At 37.7% G+C, this 20862-nt stretch overlaps 1 protein-coding gene across 2 annotated transcripts in view; it reads left to right on the top strand.

Moving 5' to 3' along the window:
* Positions 1-20862, top strand: part of PIEZO2 (piezo type mechanosensitive ion channel component 2) — a 284493-nt gene that overhangs the window by 50053 nt on the left and 213578 nt on the right. For both annotated transcript variants that reach the window (XM_057368929.1, XM_057368928.1), the window contains exon 2: positions 1162-1257. In XM_057368929.1, coding sequence (XP_057224912.1) covers positions 1162-1257 — 96 coding nt within the window. The remainder of the gene's footprint in view (positions 1-1161; positions 1258-20862) is intronic.

Here is a 20862-nt window from a genome sequence, read left to right as displayed (position 1 = left end):
ATGGATTTATCCTGATACCAGGAATGTCCTCTTTGCCATTCTGTCCAAGAAGGACACTAAATGGCCATTGTACATCCTGTGCTCCTCTGCAGAGCACCCTGAGAGTAGGTCCATAATAGCAGGGCTGACTGCCTCTTCTCAAGTACATTGACTTGAGAGCTCTGATAATTGCTTGCAGAATTTCCAGTGGGAGATAGGTCCTGTTTACTTTATCTTGCATTCTTTTTATAGTTACGAGTGTAGGTGTAAGTCTTCAGTTGGCCTTTAAAGGCTGTGGCTATAAGGGATATTTAGTAAGCAACAGGAGCAATTCTTACTCCTAAATGAGAACCTGCTCTTAAAGATTCTGRATTTCACTCAGAAAAACCCTCTATCAAGCTTTGGTGGATTTTGTAGTCCTTGACAGATTTTTTTTAGCTGGTAGCAGGATCGTATCAGTTCAGAAATAGAGCATAGWTGCTTCTTGTCCTTCCTTCTTGCCAGGCACCCATAAATTTCACGAAGTTGCAGATGTGGAATGTATATCCAGAGTTTTCTATCAAGGCTACTACGGAAATCAAATCAGTTATTCAAAACATTGCCTAGTTTCGAAAACCAAAACTGTAACCATTGTATGGATTTGCTAATAGAGAGACTTTGCAGTTTTGTATTCATAATTAAAGTGACAGATGTGATGGACCCTTTACCATTGTTAGCTCATTCCCAGTATAGTCTCCATGAAATTTTGGGAAGTGGTCTATGGAGAAACCTCTTTCTTTTGGAACAGATGCGTCTGGCAGAACTAAAGATGTATCTGTCTTCCAAAACCAATTTGTTTGGGATATAGCTGAGAAAACTTCATTGATACAAACCTCTCTCACTGGGGATACTCAAGAACTGTCTGGGTACAATCCTGTACCCAGGATGGTCATCCCTGTCTGGGATGACCCTGCTTGAGCAGGGAGGTTGGGCCCAATGTCCCACTGTGGTCCCTCCCAACCTGATCCTGATTCTAAGATTTATTTGAAGCAGAAGCTTGAATACTTGTGTAAAAATGGTTTAAATAAGTGGTGAAAAGTTGAAAAGGTAAATAGTAAACTCAAATGGGAAATGTCTTGTACCACTGAATTTGATTTTGTGGGGCTGATTAAGCAAGATGTTGTTTTTCTTTTCTCATTGCAGCCTGTGCTTTCCGTTACAATGGGCTCTCCTTTGTCTACCTCATCTACCTCCTGCTCATTCCTCTGTTTTCAGAACCCACAAAAACAACAATGCAAGGTAAGATGTTTGTTTCTTCATTCTTCASAACCTGTGGTGGACAGAGCACGTGCAAAAGCTTTGGTTTAGTAGAAGGTGAAGTCCTGAGCATTTCCCTCTCACTAAGTGATTTAACTTGTAATATCTACTRTGAATTCTCTGATATTGTAGTTTCACAATATGCTGGCTTTGGTGCTGAAGGACTTCCAGCCATGATACCATTCTTGTCTCAAAATCAAAATGCATCAGGGCTGTCTGACAGTGCTGCTGTGAGTTCATTTTTATAGCATTATTTCCTCTGGAATACTGACATCGTGTTGGTGAAATGAGCTCTCAGAAYCTTCCAAAGCCATCCTGTCATACACTGTACCCCAGGTCTGGATTTGTAGTTAATTAAGAGAATTCAATTTGGTGTTAGATTTTAAATTCAACTGTATTTTAGGTATTTATTTAAACAGCTGTCATCCTGGCATTATAACACTGCCTTAGTAAAATAACTCAAAGGGTTTACWTTTACATGTGACAAATAATGACATCAGGCATTCAGGCATTTATGCATCACATACACGTGTGACATCCTGTCTTGTCTACAGCAAGAATGAAATACTTCTGAAAGGGGTTCTGTATAGGCTTGCACAATTGTTTATGTATTTTTAATTATAATGCTTTGATTGGTATAGAGTCAGAGAATAGTTAAGGTTGGAAGGGACCTTTGTGATCATCTGGTTCCCCAGGCAGTGATGCCACTCCCAGGTTGCTCAGGGCCCCATCCAACCTGGCCTCAAACACTTCTAGGGATGGATCATCCACAGCTTCTCTGGAAACCCTGTTCTGCTGTTTCACCATGTTCTGAATAAAGAATTTCTTCCTAACATCTAATCTAAAACTTCTCTGTTTCAGTTTAAAACCATTTAAAAGCCTGTTGTCCTGTCTCTTTCTGCCTGCACAAAAAGTCCTTGTCCCTCCTTTTTATAAGACCCTTTAAGTACTGGAASGCAGCAGTGAGGTCTCCCTGGACCCCTCTCTTCTCCAAGTTGAACAATCCCAGCACTTCCAGGTGAACAGGTGTTCCTGTCTTTTGGTGGGGATCCATACCATTAGGGGTTTAGTTTGTATTGTCAAAATATCCAGTGGAACCAGGAAAAACAGACCTGAGAAGTAAATAAAGCAAGCATAAAATTGGGAGATCCCACTCACGGTGAAGCTGTCAGTCATTTTTATATGGGAATATTACAAGGACAGTGGAACATGGAATATCAGTAAATGTCTGGCTGTGAGTTAGAATTCCCCTTAAATTTGCAATTACCCTGTTGGTTTTGTGTGTTTTACTTTTGCTGCCCCTTGTGTGTGTGCCACGAGAAGTGAATGATAGGATAAACAGACATTTTCTACATGCCAAGAGTGACAGTGGAGAAACATACAAATTCTCTTCTTTTGGAGTCTAAAAAAGTCTATTTGATTAGGACTAATTCCTGTATTACTTGATAGAGTCATCCAGTTTGCATCACGGAGGCAGCAATCTCTCCTCAGAGGAAAATGTTTTCTTAGGACTTTGGACAGTTACTCCATATTGTGTATCATATTGCATTGCACCTCTGCTGAATGTCATGCTATGATGTGTTTGTCTGAATTAATTTCTTATACAAATTCAGTATTTCTGAGTGCACCCATTTTGCCCTCTGTCCCTATGAWCTTTCTAAATTGTAGAGGTGTATTTTTTAAAAAGTTTTGAGGTATATTTTATTTTATGTCCAGAGGGCRGAAAAGAAAGGGGAAATCTTTAAATATTTTAGATAAAACCGGCCAAAGCACCCGTAAATCAGAGTAAAAAAATAAGCATTACTAAAAAAAATAAAAAACCCCAAACCYAGTATGTGTTTAYGTACTTTGCTTGTATTTTTTCCCTTTTAATTTCTGCCACTCAAATAATGTTTTTATTCCTGAAATCCTGCTTATTTTGATTAATTTTTTTTTTATTCCTTTGAACTTTCTGGTCTTCAACTAATTTTTTCTTTCCTTRTCATCTCCTGACTTGCTCAACTCTTTAGTGAAAATCTCTGACCACCATTCTTATCTTTGCMCTTTCCTCTGTTTTCTCAGTTTGTCACATTGCACTTAAAAATTACTGAATTTATGAAACTTCCCTCCACCAAGCTTAAGAATTTTACAGAATATAGAATTAGAAATTTATCTGGAATGATTGATGTCAGTGTAGATTAATTTAAATTGTCACAGAAACTTAAAAGCTTAGAAACATTGGAGAAGAGCTAKTATAATAATTTAAATAGTTCAGATGGTATTTAAAGCTTAATGAGCAATTTTTTTCCTTTTTGCCCCCTTAAATATTTAATCTTCTTAAAAAGGTTAATTACTAAGATAAAGTAATATTAATCCTTCAACATGAAGATATAAGACACTGTCTGTGTCTCAGCCCATGTTCCATGTATCAGTTTTAAGATACTGACTGGCAGATTAAACACCAACCTCTTTTCAATCATAGTAGACAAATCCTTCAGTCAGAATTGAAGCACTGAGTTATTTAAGATTTAGCTGAATGTGTTGTTTGCAGAAATACTGCCAAATTGTCCATGAAGGTAGCTGAATAAAGRAAAATAGATTCCTGGGCATTTACATGCACCTGAAAATGTCTTTGATTATCTCTCTTGTTCTGCTCTGTCTATGATATCTAATCCCTGAAATCAGAAATTACAAAGCTGATTAAATAGCAAAATAGGCTACTCTGCATCTGTGAAAAAAACATCCATTGCAAATAACATTCCCTGTCTACAGAATAACTTTAAAATTTGGCCAATTTTTCAAGGGTTGCTAATGGAAACTGCTTTTGAGGCATTTACCTCTTGGCACATGTTTTGAAACCAGGTGATTTTAACAGCAATTTTTCTCTATGAATTAYCTCTAAAATCAGGAACTGATGTATTACCTAGTTCTCCAGAGACGACACACACAGTAAATTGTGCAATAGCCTAGTTTTCAACTTCTTTGATTGTGAGATTGTTTATATTAGTGATATTTTCTCTTTTGTATCTAATGTCTACTGCAGTTATGTCCTCATCCTCAATAAAGGCTTGCACATGATGTTTTTATAGAAATAATAAAACACGGCAACATAGATTTGTCCTGTCTTGAGCYATTGGCTCATTTACAATATCAAATAATTGGTTTATGTGGCCTTATTTCTCCTCTAACAGATGGGAGTTTGCATTTAGATAGGTTTGATTTTCCTTTATTTAATTTCGTAATTTCTGATTAATGAAACTCTGTAGCCAGTCATGATTTAAATAAAAAAAACGAGGGATGGAATCAGGTAATTTCACATATGGACTAGGTTTTGCTCAATCTGCTTATGTTAATGGCAAAAAAACAGGTTTTCTTCTGAATTAAGGTACTGCTCAGAACTTGTGTCTCAATTAGAAAAATGAAGGTATAGGACTCAAATCAGTAAAAATGATGTTTTTAAATGCATAGATTGATAAAATTATGAACTATAATGCAAAAAATTGTTAATTGAATAACTCTGAGTGTGTCTGAAACCATGGTAAATAAATGGAACAGTGGTATTAGTTTTGCAGATATTACAGGGTTTGTGATTTGCAGTAATCTGTACAGATGTATGATGCAGAAGGGCTGCAGTAACAAATTTTGATCACCAAATAAAGCTGAAGGATTTTCAGGAGAGTATTGATCCAAGTGAATATGGGGAAAAAATGATACAAACGTTTTGAGTTCCATATGCTGACAGTGCTCCTGTGTGCACTCATCAGTTCCATAATGTTTCTGTTTTACCAGCAATCTTTTTACACTCATCTATGCTCATTTTCTTGAGTTCCACACTAACTTTAAGATCTGACTTGAGACATCTGATTTAGAGTTTCAAGTTAGGAATTAGGTAAATATGTATATTTACTGAATAAAAGATAGGTCCTAATGACAGTGCTCAGAATTGACCATTTAATCCTCCAGTGAGTACAAATTTCTTAAATTAGAAACATAATTTTAGACCTCATGTACACCACAAGGTATTAAGGTTTCTGAACAAAATAAGGAACTTAAGTGAATTTTGTTATTTGATACTCACAAAAGGGAACAAAGATGGTTAACCCCTTGATTGTAAGCTCTTGAAATGAAAAAATCAGAGTTGAATGGGTTTTAGAAAAGAGAAAAGAGTACTTTCCACATTACTGACTCACCTACTCTGACAGARCTTCAGCTTTAACTTTTCAAAAGTTCCTGAATGTTGCTACAGAATGAACTGCTGCCCAAGGCTTGTATGCCGAAAGCACCCGAAAAGAACTTGAAAAACACAAACCAAACAAACCARCTTTGAGAGTTTAACAGAATTCCTTTATCTCATTAGCCCTGTTAAAACCATGTTCTAGTGGTGGCAAATGTCATACCTAAAGCTGTATCAACAAAGAATGAAACATTTAAAAAATACARTGTCCTAACATATACATTGACAGTTATGTTGGAGTAGTCTTTCATGTCTGATATWATGGAATATTGATGTTTGCAATCTTTCATGTCTTTCTCTGTTTCAAAGCTGTGAAAAAGATCCTTAAACTTTTKGATCTTTTCCAATTAAGTCAGCTGTAATAGTTTTGAAGCACAACAATGTTAATATTGATAGGATTTGATGGAAAATCATATAGCTGATTTGGGACTTTTAGCAATCTGTTTTTCTTAAATTAAATGTAGAATGAGTTGCTTGGTTGGAAATACAGATTCTGCTTTTGGAAAGACTTGTTCTCATGGTTTTTTGGCCTGCTTTGAATACAAGTTCAGTGCATCTTAACTTTCCAAATCTTTTACTGCTTCAGTCTAAGGAGATGTTTTTAATTCATGCAGTTGGAATTCATGACTCGTTTACTCATAACACTTATATCACCTACTATTAGTATATTATTTTTGGGGCATTATAGTTAGACAAGTTCAAATAGAGGATAACAGCCCACCTGGCTTCACTATCTGAAAGTGCAGCAAAAATAGAGATACATTTTGTGCATCTGAGGTTTATGGTTGAAACCCTATTCATCCCTGCAAGGAGTAGAATCTGTACCTGTTTACTTTTTCCTAATAGTGTTGATGAACTGTGGATCCATTTTCATTCTCCAAAACAATTTTCAGTCATGTTTGCCAGAATGGACATTGGACACTGACAGACCTTGGACCCAGTCATATTCTGATCTCATTGTAAATTAAAATGTATTAATTGGTTGCACTGAGAAGGGATATGTTTTAACACATGTTTAAAACATGTATTTCAGTGAAAAATCTGCATGGTTTTCGGTGGTGCAACTTGAGTTTCAGCCTTATCCTTTGGTAGATTTATTATATGTTTATATGTTTTTGAGAAGGGGTTCACGAATGTTATCCCTTTGTAACCACAAAGACAATTTGTTCCTTTATTGRAAAATGATTTATTATCTGCTATGCTAAAGTAATCAATAGAAAGTACTCTGGTCAATAATAAAAATGCTGATTAAAGGGGGTGGGAGAACTCTTTTGGATGTCTTTGAAACTACTTAGTTTCTTTGTACTAGCCCAAAGCATCAGTGTGAAGGTGTATTTATAATTTGGAAAATGCTTTTCAGCAATAATAAATGGCATTTGTACTGGACTGGGCACATGTTTTCTTATGGAGACATGCCAGGCTGCTACATAAACATCCCTTGGCTCAAAACACTGCATCTCAGCTCGGTTTCTCCACTCCCAACACCACAGGGTATTCTCTTGGGGGTGAACAGTGGAGTGTGTCACTTACACTCYGTGTGCCAAATCCAATAAGAACTACTTGTTCATGGAAGTTTTAGCAATGTAAGGGTGAAAATGGAGAGATACATTTGCATGAATGACCTTCAGAACTGCTTTTGAAACTTAAGAGTGAACCTTTCTGTTACTGATACTGTGTGCTTACTCACTATTTATAGCCAAAAAATTTTCTTAGGTAATTAATTAGAATCCCCTTCAACTGAGTGAAAGCAAACTTGCAAGAAACATTGGATTGACAGTGTTGGGTACAAGAATTTTTTGTCTCTTTTAAGTTATTAGGCATGATAACAGATCTCATGTCTTTCTCACTGCCTTGTAATGCTCTTCCCAAATGCGATATTCCACTCTGAGAATGGAGACTCCCATGTCTGAGTTGTTTTGCTTTTTAGCTTCCACAGAATAGATTGCAAGCAGGGATTCACAGTAAGGGGTTCATTAGAGGATGTGTCACCCATTTTCATTATCATGTTTCATATGAGTGCTGGCAATGTTTTTGGATCCAAGTATGGCAGAAACTCAGGAGTGTTTTGATTGAAGACTTGAAAGCAAAGTAAAACCAACAGAGCTGGGACAAGAGTGCAAAAGTCAGGAGGAAGAGAAAATAACCAGAAAAAAATTTAACTTGCAATTAACTAATTGATATGGTCTTTCTTTTGTGTGGTTATCAATTATGTGAGTCTTTGGGAAGATTCAAATATAAAGAAGGGTACCAGGTCTTGGAACAGAGAGCAAAAATTCTTTAGAGAATTTTGAAATAAGGTATTTGGAATTAGACTGGTGTGTTTTGTTTTTTTTTTTTGGATAGTGGTGGAAATCCTAAATTATATGAGAAAAAGCCATTTTAAGGAAGGCTGACACTATCCCAAACTCTTTCCATTGTAGAAATGAGCACTTATATTGCTGCATTAGACTTCGTATTATTTATTTTAAAGCAGCATTTCTCCTTGAATATAATTTATTTTAAGAAGAAAAAGAAGTCAATTTTGGTTGACCTGGAAGTGATTTCTTTAGTTATTTKAATATTTCAAGTTGATCTCAAGCCTATTCCCTGCCCTGGGGACAGTCAGCTTCAGATTGAATATGTCATAGTTTAATCAGCTTTGTTTAATTTACCTCTAGAAGTGACTAAAGAACAAGAGCCAAGACCAAGCTTCCTTTTTTTCCCCCTACGTATAGGTAAATTCAAATTCATTACATAGAKAAGTAATTTAGAGGCACAGATAAGGAATTTTTGTTCTTGGCAATAATTTTGAAAATGTTCTAGCTCCTTTTTTCCCCCCAATTCATGAAACTACATGCAACATGTAAGTAATATTCATTTAACTTTATACAAATTGTGAAGGTAATTTTTTTCTAGCTATTCCTTGTGTTCTTATTTTTTAAAAATAATTGAAAATTAGTCAGTTTTCTTCCTTTCCAGGAAATACGTGMAAAATAAAAGTTTTATTATGGCTTTGTATGTGGMAGGTGAAGGTGCAGAAATGGGMGTGTAATCTARTGTAATCTAGAATTTGTTGTGAGCYAGAAATCCTCCTATCTAASACCACTAAAGYATAAATTTCTSCCAGGGGTTTGAGTGAGACAAGTGCAGAAAGTGTGGCTTRRAACMCAGCTGTGAAGTTRAGCACTGACAGAAGTKCTTTCCTGAAYGYGCTCACATTCTCAGATTTGGGATCTGACGTAGGTTTACCATGATTGTGAAAGGATTTTAAACTCAGAATGACCTCCTGTCATGATTTTAAATTGAGTTAAATAATGAAATTATGAAATGTGTTTCAAAAAATAATATAAAAATAGCATCATCTTAGATCGTAGAATGTGATTGAATGTGCATCATGCAGTCCTACAATCCTAATTCTGATTAATCAGGCCACAGATTTTGATGGAAAGAGGGTGGTGCTCAGTATGCCAGGGAAGCCAAACTTTAAGAATTTTTCCCCTCCTCTTTGTCCCAAATCAGGAATTTGTCTGCGTTAAATTACCATTTTATTCTTAGTATGTTTTGTATGCAAATGATTGGAGAAGTCTTACAGTCTTATGATTCTTTTTGCTGTTTCCAATGAGGTTTTTTTTTTTTTGGGGGCCCTTCTCCCACCTTGTTTTCCCTGCAGCAGGAATGGACCGGCCCTTGGAGCAACAAAGTTCCATTGTGATGATTGTGACGATTCTGAGATGTCTTGATTGAGCTATGTCAAAAGTTGTGTGATACAGAGATAAAAGGGAATAAAAAATGTTTATGGTGCTGTAGTTTTTTAGCTCTGTCAGTCAGTAGGCAGATTGTAGAGAAATTGAAGGGATAGTTTTGAATCTGCATCTGAGTCAGAGTCATTTAGGAGTCAAAATTACATTTCAGGAAGAAGGTAGGAGGTTGATGATATCTTGGCTGGATTCAGATAGTACTAGAGGAGAAAATCAACATTCAATTGTTATGGTCTACTATAAATTAGAGRATGAATGATCCTACAACCATATAGCCAAATATTTCCCTAGTGCAAACAACTTCTTAAACAATTACTAACTTGTGAAGAGTCAGTGTTATTTTAAAATTGGGTTTGGAGGGACTACGGACGTCAGAGAGAGTTAGTCATCACTATTCTTACGATCCAAAATGAACAGAAAATAATCTTTAAGGTTTTCTTAACCTGAAGTGCGACGTATGTTTAGGGAAACTAGATAGTGACTGAAGAGCTCAAGCATTTGGATGTGGTGACATTTACTACTAAAAAATGCAACAATCTTTCTCAAACTCCCATCTCAAGCATGGGTGGCTTTTAGAGGTRAACTCCAGACCTAACTTGCTGACTAACAACTCCCACAAACAATATTAAGAATAAACAGTGTTTGAAAGGAATGAGTAAAAGGGGAGTAATCTTATAGGTCAGAAGTGCTCAGATGAAATAGAATTTGCCAGAAATCAAGCTGAGTTAAACTCTGCCAAGGAAACTGAAACAAGGAATAAAAATGTGTTTATCCATATGAGTATAAAATAATAAAAAACATGCTTCACAATAGGGTTGAAGTAGGAATTAAATATCATCTCGGTATACCCCAAGTTTTGGACAGGGCAATGCACTTCAGTTTTGAGTCAGGGCAGTATTATTAAGCACAGAGGCAAAGGCTAAAGCATCTCCTGGGAAAGAGGTTGGAAAAAGAAAAACTACTGCGTGTGAGGAAGACCCAAAGGGGCTAAATGCTAAAGTTTTAAAGACTGCATAATCTCCCTCCTAACCCTGAGTGTGATACCCTAAATTGAAGAATGAAATAGTAGCTCAAATACGGCAAAAAGCTCTTGCATGTGAACTTCTGTGATATGAACTGTGACCTGGATTTTTTTTCAAATTTTGCAATATATTTGTWAGAGAAGAATAAATAAATATCTTGATGCTACTGGAAAAAAAGAGATTAAATGAAAATGTCTGTTCTAAAATGGGGTTGTGCTAAGCAACCTAGATAATACTTGGGGATGGTCAGTTCAGATTGAGTCCCAAGAAGGASTGAGTGACGACTCAAAGAAAGAAAGATGCTAGCGTACACAAGTAAGAAAGAAACAACACATCTCATATATCTTAAAATAGATTTCCTACTTTTTTTCAGTCTGCGAAGGGAAATAATTGTTTTGGATTTGGGTTTGAGGAGAAGAAGGACTTTTGGAGTTAAATGAGGATGATGGCACACCATCTTTCATGCCATGTGTGCACAGCAGACCATAGACAGTTTGCTGGGTTTCAGGCTTCTAATGAATAGAATGAGCCTAAAGACCTATATAATTTCAAAGTGGATGGAATATGATGCTTCTATGAACCAGAATTCATTCTGTGACGGTGGGAAGTGGAATAACCCAACCAATGCCTTTAAATCCACGCTACCCAAATCATTTGCTCAGTGTCTCCAGAAAACCTGTATATAAATGGTAAGAGTAAGATGATTTGTAGAGCTTTTCTGTCCATGTGCTAGGTRCTTTGGGGAGGGTTATTTGGTTTATTTTACATTAGGCCAAATTAACAGTTGCTGGCTTGAAAGTGGTGGTTTGGTTAAGRAGATGGACAATTTTGGAAGATTTTGGTGTGTTTCTGTGGTCATCAGAACTGTTTCTTAAGAGTTCAACCATCAGAAGAACTGTAGGTTATCTTAGAGAATTATGTTTGGGTTTGGAAAATAAGAATCGGAAGAATATAAAACACATTTTGGGCCTCCCTAATCTCATCTCTAATACTTCAGCTTGTTAAACGACCACATTTTCTCATGTTTTCCTACAAAGGAAGAGTACAAAAACCCAGTAAACTATTAGGTATGTATTTTTATTATTATGACTGATGTGTAGGTGAGAGGAATTCCAATAAAATCAYKGCAAWKTTTTAAAAGCTGTGTAGCTGTTCCYGTTCACTCCCCTTGTGCTGCCTTGTTTGAAGGCAGTCACACTACATGAGCTGTGTCCTGAGTCTGCCACACCAGATAATGTCTGAAGAAGCATTAAGAAGTGAGCCTTGGACTGTATCAGACAGCAAGGCAGGTGATGGCCGTGGCTTGACTTCTCATTGCGGTGTCTCAGACCCAGCTTTTTCCTGTCAATTACTCTCTGGTAGTACCAGAAATTGGTCCACTGAGGTAGACACTATTTCTTTTTAATTCATACATAATTTATTTTTCTTCTTTGTCTTCCCTTCTAATTCTACCTTATTTTATTTCAAATTGGTTCTTGTCAGCAAGAGGCTTGTTCCTCAAGTTGAGTGGTAAGCATGGATTTTATTTTCTTTCCATCTCATCCTCACACATGAAAAAGTGTGTACATCATTTGACAGGAGCTTATTATGACAGAAAATAATACTGCCTTTAGAGCACAGTAATTGGTAGATACTGGGCCTCTTTTATCAGATTTCATAGCTAAGCCTGACTTCCTGTGGATGTTCCTGTGTCTATAATGGATTTGAATCCAGAGTCTGAATCCCCAGGAATTTGGAAAGCCTCATGCAGAAATCTAGATTAGTATTAATTTTTTGCAGATCAGCACTGTCCTTCCATGTCATTGTGAGCCTCAGAGACAATCTCCACTATAAAAACAGTGCAGCCTTGTATTTTTCTTTCCTTCTGTTGAAGTCATCTATTTTCCTTTCTCCTWGTTACTTTTATGATTTAGCCGGTCTTTTTCATTGTCACCTAGYGCAGTGATCTGTGCTCCCATCACGTTTTTCCTTTCATGAGCACAGAACCCTTGCTACCCTTGCTAAGTGGATGAACAAGAAACCAGGAGGGTGTGACTTATACATACCGTTTGTGAATTGCTTTTTTCACAAAGGATTTAAGAGTTAAAGGAGAACTAGAGAGCAAAGTCTTGACTGTTCAGCAGTTGTATTTCTGATTGTTCTGCAGAATCATTTCATCATTCATTTGTTCTGAGGTGCCCTGGCATCCTCAAGTACGTCTAAACAAACATCGGTGTAGTTTGTCCAGATGTCGTACTCCACTCAGCCTGTAGAATTGCAACACCTTTATGGGCAAAGACTGAATGCTGGATTTGGAGCTCATGCTTGAAGACAGGAATATGGAGTTGGTGTTATCACACAATCATTTAGGTTTAAACAGACATTTAACATCATCAAGTCCAACTATAGGAATAATCCTGGTTCTCAGTGCATCTCGGGCACCTTATGTACCCATTATCTGACTGGAAGGTGCTTCTTTTAATTTCCCTGACTTTTACAGTGCTGGTCACCAACAAGGGCACAGCTGACAAGGTAGGGTTTCAAATCATTGGAAATGGGTRGGTGGAAGAAGAACGTCCTCTCCTCTTGCTATGTCCATTGTCTGAAACATATGCAAACTGTCTGGAGTTGCAATCACAGGGACTGAATTTTCACCAAGAGCACTGCTAATTTGCAAGCTCTCACACAACTTGGATTACAATTTTCATGACAATGCTTTTTGTCACTACTGTTTACATTTGAATGACAGTTAGTGAGAGTTGGACTTACTCATAAAATAAATAAATAGCATTCAGCAGGCAGCTCAGGGCTGGGAGCAGGGAGAACATGTGTGTGTGGAGCAGGAGGCAGATGCTGATTCATTTGTCTTTATGTGCCAAGAGCAGCACCTGACTGACAACAAGCAAGAGGYTGTCCATCAAATATTGATGATGCAGATATTGTAAAGGGCTTTTGAAGACCCACACAAACACCACTGATCAGACAGAGGACAAAAGTTTTTGGAGTGTTTGCTCTTTTTTTTTTTCTAATGACTCACATGTGAGGGCTTATCCTGCTATTTCAGTGGTAGTTCACTGACATTGTGTTGAGAGTGAGACACCACAAATACTTTAAATTGAGTAGGCTTTTTTTATCAACACAGAAGAGTAAATCGTGCCCTCATAGAAAGCAGCCCTTTTTCAGTTCAAGGCTATTTAGCTGGTCATATTTTGCTCACTGCTTTGATTTCTGCAACTTCCGTGGATCTGGTTTATTGCATCTGTCTTAACTAAAGAAATGTTTTCTGGGRAATAAATAGTTCCATTACAAAGATGTATTCTAGGGAGCAGCTGTTTCACTGTAATGGGAGCCTTAATTGAAAGGATTATTGCAGCAAAACGTTTCCTACTTGTTTGTCTTGGATGCTGTGGCTGAGAAGGATACAATATAGTAGCAAATTCTAAACAGGAATGATATCTGGTTTGCTTTYTGCTAGGTTTTCAGGGTAGCTAAGCCTGAAGATCAGTTCAATCCCCTGGGACCAAATCTGCTGACCTTACTTAGGGAAAGCTCCCACTTAGCAGTGGGAAATTTGCTTCTGTAAGCAGTGCAGGAAGTGCCCTGTAATATATTAAGAAACCGAGTAAGCCCATAAGAAACCAAACRAAAGGCATTTAAAAGCATTCCCATTACACTCAGAGAGAAGGAAGCAGAAAATTAATATGCACATGCTCCCTAATTAGCATTTAAACTCTGGTCTTAATGTGATTTAGAGGGAGCTGTGAAATCTTGAAAATGAAGCTGTTGGTGCAGATGCAGAGCTAGGTGTGCAGTTTCTCATTAYTCAAATGTTTCTGCTCTGCCTCCGGATGAAGTGGGGAACTTTAAAACACATCCTCCTCCCCACCAGCAGATTTGTTAACATCCTGTTCTAATTCAGAGCAGAGACCTGAATCTGGTTCTCTTGTATCTCAAGTGTTCTTGGCTAACAGTGCCCTGTTTTTATCCCTTCTCCACCTCAAATCTCTTTCTCTAAATTTTTGATTATTCTTGCAAAAGGAGCTGCTAAAATACTCGATGCCCTCCCAGCCTCCCYACAGCTGTTGCCCTCATCCAAKRGAGTTTGAGAATCTCRAGCTGCTCAAGGYTTTCTTGAGTTGTGTGACAGTATCMTGTAGCAGAATTGGGAATCTTGTGAAAWGGGAACAGGAACTTCATAGATACATGGTCTCTTTCCAATCCACTCTCCAATGCCATAGCTTTCCATCGTTCCTCATGAAATGTTCATTATCATCATCATCATCATCACAGTCAGTGCAAAGACTAAATCTCATTATGTGTCTATTAAATAGATTAATTTTGCTTTGAAGAAATTAAAGAACTCATTTTAGTGGGAAACACTGACTTTGTTCTATTTTTTAAAAGAACACATAAACCCACAAAACTTTTATTGTCTTGTTTTCAGATGTAACATGCATGACTCAGTTTGGTGCTGTTTGCCATTGTAAGAAAAACCAGTGTKATACATCTAGTGGTTTTCTTATTTAAATAATACTTGACATAATCATAACAGGGCTTAGTAGATCTTCAGAAATCCTCACTTTTAAGACCATTTCATTATAATCTTACTTTCCATAATGTGGCCAGGAAAATAAATTAAATCTCTCTTCTGAAAGCTCTCAGTGAAGAAGAGCTTATTGCACAACAAAAACCACAAAGACAGGGAATGAAGTTTTCATCACAGCTGTACAGTACGTGTCTGGATTATATTCTATAAATTTGCGCAGAAGAAGAACATTAGCAAATAAAACAAATCAGATTTGGTAAGTTTGGTAAGCAAAACCTTTTCAGAGCTGAGAAAACTCTTTTCAGCATTTAAAATCAAATTTTAATTTGATTCCTGAAAAAAAAAAAAAAAATTGATGGTAGAAAGCAGGAAGGGGGAGTAACATAGCTTTCATTGTGTTAAGTTGGGGCAATAAAAAGCTTGAAAATAAGTGAAAAGACAAGGGAAATCATAGAATTCTGTGCCCAAAATTATATTTTTCTTTTTATTAAATTTTGGTAGTACTATTTTAATAAGGGTTTTGGGGTTTTGTTTTTTTTTTGTAGGGGTTGTGAAGAGGAATTCTCTCTTATTCTCTCTGATAATGTGGTATGATTCTTGTTMAAGAATTTAAAGGAATTTATTCCTACTCTGATTTTTTCTCTTTTTATTGAGAGAGATATAAAGAAAATAYAACAAAAAATAATGGAGTAATTCAAGCCACACAGAGAATGGTYTCATGTAAATGAAGCAGTAAAATAAACAGTGGCTACAACACATAATCATTCATTTTTTGCTTAATTTAAAAAACTGACTCAATTTTAAAACAATGAATGGGTCTACAAGGAAGCACAAGATTAGGTAAACTTACCTTTTAAATCCTTTCTTTGTTGATTCATAAAATTCTGTGGCAAAGCTGCTGAGGTCATTGCCTTCCCCTGTCTCACACAGGGCTCTAACAAATTCTGAGCCTGTTCTTTAATTGATCTTTCTGGGTGCCCTGTGATTAAATTCTGGGAAATTACTAAACTATGAGTCACGTCATAAAAACTAATTAGTGGTTGGTTGACGGTTTGTCTCCCAGATGAAGCCTCCAAGTTTCTCTTAATACCACATCAATGTATAGGTTGTTGCTGGCAAATGCCCTGAGTTTATTTTGTCGAAGAATGTTGTACAAAGTCATAAAGTTTATGTTGGACAGTGCACCACTAAAACAGCTTTGTTTGAATGGGGCATATTGTCCCTTTTGGCATCATTTCACTGGCCCTAATGCATATGGAAGCATTGGGGTGAGTGGATAAAACAAGTTTTTGAAAAGAAAACTTTTTAAAAATAAAATCTTTGCTAGTGAGGTTTGGGTTTGATGCAGCTTTGTCCTTCAGCAGCTGCCTTTTGGCAAGATCAGAAGCCTGTAGAGGCTTTCTGCAAGGTGGCACTGTTGTATGTTCTTTCAGAGTAGTCCCTTTTTAGTTCTCCTCTCCATGAAGACAAATGGCAGGAAATACCCTGCAGTGCTCCCTTGGGGTCACCATGTTCTGCGGTACACAGCAAGGGGAACTCCAGGCTGTGGAAAGAGAACTCTTMTTTTGGATGTGCCTTTGACTTTAAGGTTAATGATACCATGATCCAGCAGGTTTGAGTACTGTGTGTGGAATGTGAGCATTAGCACTCTGGTGGGGTGACCTTGCTGTGTTAAGTGTGGATCTTTCAACAGAGAAATGRATCTGGAGAGTTTGCAATAGGAAATACCTTCAAAAGTGAAGAAATAGTGAATTAAAATTACAATGAACATTTCAGATGGGAGAAGGTGAAGAGGGTGGGCTATTGAAGATTTCCTTTTTTTATTTTCTCCCCCTCCAGAAAGTTGGYGCTTTTCTTAACTAATTGCTAGTAGCATATTCTTGAACACAGCACCTTTCTAGTGGAACATTTCAATTCCTTCTGAAAAAATTAAAAGAGCAAGGAACTTACGGTTTTGAGGATTTAATTTTAAATATAGTGGGTTTATAAGTCATAATACAGTTAAACATAACAATAAAATTGATACATAAATTATTAATGTATGGAACGATATTTTTATGATAAAAGTGCAGAATCCTCAGTTTATAGATGGTGTTATAAAAGCCAGCATTCCATCTGAGTGGGTCCTTTATTGTTACCAGAGTAAGTCCAGTTCAGAAACACAAGAGGCTGTGATAAGGAGTTCCATAAATGTAAAGCTGATCATATGCCACCCAGTGCCTCCCATTATGTAAGTTTATAACACAGAACAAAATCTTCTTTAAAATTGCTTTCATTTGGAATAGATGGATGTTATTTTTCACATTAGCCATGAGAAAATGATGTGACTGTCTTTGCAGCTTTTCTCTAACATTTAGCTTAACTATCCTTACAATATTCTCTGCAATACAGGTATTCTTCAAGGCAGAGAGGGATTGGCATTTGCTACTCACATTGCTCAGGGATCAAGGATGAACCTCAGGCTGCAGGACTTGGGAGAGCAGAGGATCTCTCCATCTGTTGTTTTAGCGGTGAATCCCCCGCGTACTCACGGAACTAAATTACTTTGTGCTCATAGAAATAGTCTCATTATGATATGATCTCCAGCTCCTCATCTGAAGCAGGCCTTTATAGTGTTTTGTTTTGCTGTGGCTGTTCTGCTCCTGTCCAGCAGTTGGATGTATTAGGCTGTTCCAGAGTGCAGTGCACCCATCACGACCACTACGACAAATACACTTGCAYTTAGCCCCATGTTTTCATTTGGGTTGGTCATATATATTTTAGATTGGGAAAAACGTTACGCTTTTATAGTTCATTATGATTTATAATAGAGTTATTACAAAAATGTGTAAGGTGCTGTGTGGTATATTGTGGCCAATATACTTTCTGCTGCAGTTAGCCTACTAATGAGGATATGGTTGAGATCATCAAATTCATCACTTAGAAGGGGTGCTTTTTTCTTGCTTTGGTGCTTCCAACTGGATGTTTATAGATGGTTTGCGTTGGGGCTTTTAGGCTGTTTGCATCAAATRCCCTGGAARAAAGGCACAGGACATCTTTATTGASAGACCTACATGGTTGTGGGACACCAATAATGCTGTAATATAGCCAGAAGTGATTATTACATAGATAGATGCATAGATGCCTTCTGGTAACTTCGAATTCCATATTCTTTGTATAAAGGTAGAAAATAATAAACATATTATTATATGTGGTATCTGTGCAATAAAATGTGAAGAACTTCTTACTAGAGGTAACTAGTTAGTAAACTGGTAAGGCAAACCTGAACAGCTGCACAACAGTTAAGATCCATATGAGGAAGAACCTTTTTACATGCTTGGAAAATGCTGGTTGCTCTAAAACCAAAATTGTCCTTGTCCTGACTGTCACAGGGCTGCAGATGAGCTAATTGAGCATGGATGGAGACAGAAGGAGTCAGATTTTGGTCTTTCTGAGATGAAGACACTACTGTGTGCAGATGCTTTGTTGAAGAAATTATCAATCTTTGTGTAAAAGGGAGATTGCACAGGTTTGAAGTTCCACCTGGAGATTTTCACTTATGTGTTTGTGCGTGGATTTTTCCCAATAAACTAGATCCCAAGAAAAATCCATATTCCTTTTCCCTCCACATTCTTCAGAATACATGGATTTTTCTGTAGTCATTCCACTCTGGGAAGTTTGTTGACTAAAAGTCACAAATATGCAGCCACTCATGCGAGAAGGGAATATAGAAAGTGCTTYGAGTTCCTCTTGCAGAGTCTGTGTTGCTCCTTGGATTGTTGTGTGACTGTGCATATTTTACAGTGGGTAATCTAATTGGGAGGTTTGTGTTGGTCAGCTTTAGTCTCTTATTCTAGGTAAAATGTATAATAGAATCAAGCTGAAGTTCTGTGTAAACACTTGGAGACCAGTAGCAAAAGTTAGGGTTGCTAGCAGTCCACTGATGTTTAGAATATRTGTTTTTGCTGGTCATAAACCAAGCCTCACATGTTTGTCTTGGTTCATAAGATGCTCCTATTAAAAAAAAAAACAAACCAAAAAAGAAAATAAAACCTAGTCTCAGTAGGAGATTTAGATTTGTTTTTAATATTAGCAGCTTCTCTGCTGAGTAGAAAAGAGACAATTTGCCTCTGTTTGCAAGGTAAACGTAAAGGAAATGCTGAATAAAACAACAAATTCCCTCAGAGCCTCTTTCACAGCCCCATTCATTACAGAAGAATTTCTTGTGACTCGGGGTTGGGCAAGTGGCTTCGAGCAGAGCGCTCTGGGTCACGAAACACTTCTCAGTGGGGTAGGACAGGCCATGGCTGTCCCTCTGTGCTCCATTCTCCATGAGGACAGGGGCTGAGGAGGTGTCTGTGCTGCAGGAAAGGGGCTGAGGAGGTGTCTGTGCTGCAGGAAAGGGGCTGAGGAGGTGTCTGTGCTGCAGGAAAGGGGCTGAGGAGGTGTCTGTGCTGCAGGAAAGGGGCTGAGGAGGTGTCTGTGCTGCAGGAAAGGGGCTGAGGAGGTGTCTGTGCTGCAGGACAGGGGTTCAGGAGGTGTCTGTGCTGCAGGAAAGGGGCTGAGGAGGTGTCTGTGCTGCAGGACAGGGGCTCAGGAGGTGTCTGTGCTGCAGGACAGGGGCTCAGGAGGTGTCTGTGCTGCAGGACATGGTTGGAGGATGTGTCTGTGCTGCACACTGTGGAGGGACAGCGCCTTTAAGCCTGAAGTGGAACAAGGGTAATGAGCTGGTCACAAAATGATCTTCCGACATGTTGAATTCCCCCGTTGCTCCCTGCTCCTTCCCTCCCCTTCAGGTGGGCATAGCTGCTGCAGTTCTGCCRTGGCTTTTGGTGCATCTGCTGCTGCAGTAAGGAGTGCTGCAGTCACAGTCAGAGGTGATGGTCATGGTAACTCATCTCAGCCAGCTCAGTGGCCTCCTGTGTGCTTTGGGGCAGATCATCAGGTTACAGAAACCTTCCAGGGACTCTTGGTGGTCTGTGGTGAAAGGCAGCAAGGTCACAGAGTTTTCTTCCTTTTCTGGTTTACTAATTGCCGCAAGCAAAATATCTGTTTTGAAGAGATTTTTATATGAATACCTTCCTTTTTATTTTTTTTTTTTTATTTTGATTTTAAAAATTTCTTCAGGCTATAAAAGCAATGTGAAAGTATTTCATAATGTGTATTTAGTGCTGTGTCTTCTGCTGTATAATTTGTGACTGAGCCTGGTTTCAGTAAATTGTACTTATTTTGACATTTGGGTTGATGCAAATAAAGTAATATAAACACCGGAGCTGACCTCTATGAGTCAGATTTTTGTTGTGGAMTACTCATAACGAGCAAGTGCAGCCTTGTTGTCAAAAACTGCAGCACAGTGACAATTTGCCTCATAAATAAACACAGCAATATATACCTGCCACCATTCACTAATGTAAACATGACCCTGGGATTTCACCCAAAAGCTCTTGTATTTGTAGGTGACTGGTCAGGAAACTTCAGAAATTTTCATATTTATATGCATTCTTTACTGTATCCCAGTTGTCTCCCCCATCCTGTATTTTGAAACTRTCTCTAATTTCATGTTCTCTTTCACGATGGTAAATTGGAGTGTGATGGGGATGAAGATAAGGATGAAGGCTAGCTTTTTGGCACCACCTTGAATTTAGTCACTCTCATAGCCCTAAAGCAAGAATGTAGGGAAGACTGACTCCATCGGAAGGCTCACAAGTTGGTTTCCATAGAAGAAATAATCCTGGCATTTTATAGCTCTCTTCTGGAGCTTCAGGTATTTTACTTTTTTGTTTTAATATATAAATCAGTTTTATTAGCTGTTCTTCCTGACCTTAAAGAGCAATTAGAATGAAGCTGAAAAGATCCCTAGGAAGCACTCAGAAGCTCAATATGGGGTTTTTGAGTTCACTGAAAGCATTGCCATAGCATCCAGTTAGTGCAGAATCATGCACATGATAAATATCAAGTTGAAATAGAAATGCCTAAAAAAAGGCACTTAAATATAACAAAATGGGGGATTTTTTGTAAGGCATTATAGTCTAAACAATTTTCTTGATTTACACTTGAAGAAGCCCTGACCCTATATCATGCAGTACCATCTCCTAATTCTGTTCTGTGTTT

Source organism: Malurus melanocephalus, unplaced genomic scaffold (assembly GCF_030028575.1).
Source record: "Malurus melanocephalus ecotype Western Australia unplaced genomic scaffold, MMel_1.1 scaffold_99, whole genome shotgun sequence".
Lineage (NCBI taxonomy): Eukaryota > Metazoa > Chordata > Aves > Passeriformes > Maluridae > Malurus > Malurus melanocephalus.
Note: the sequence above shows the minus strand (reverse complement) of the source record. Positions and strands in the feature narration are given on the sequence as shown.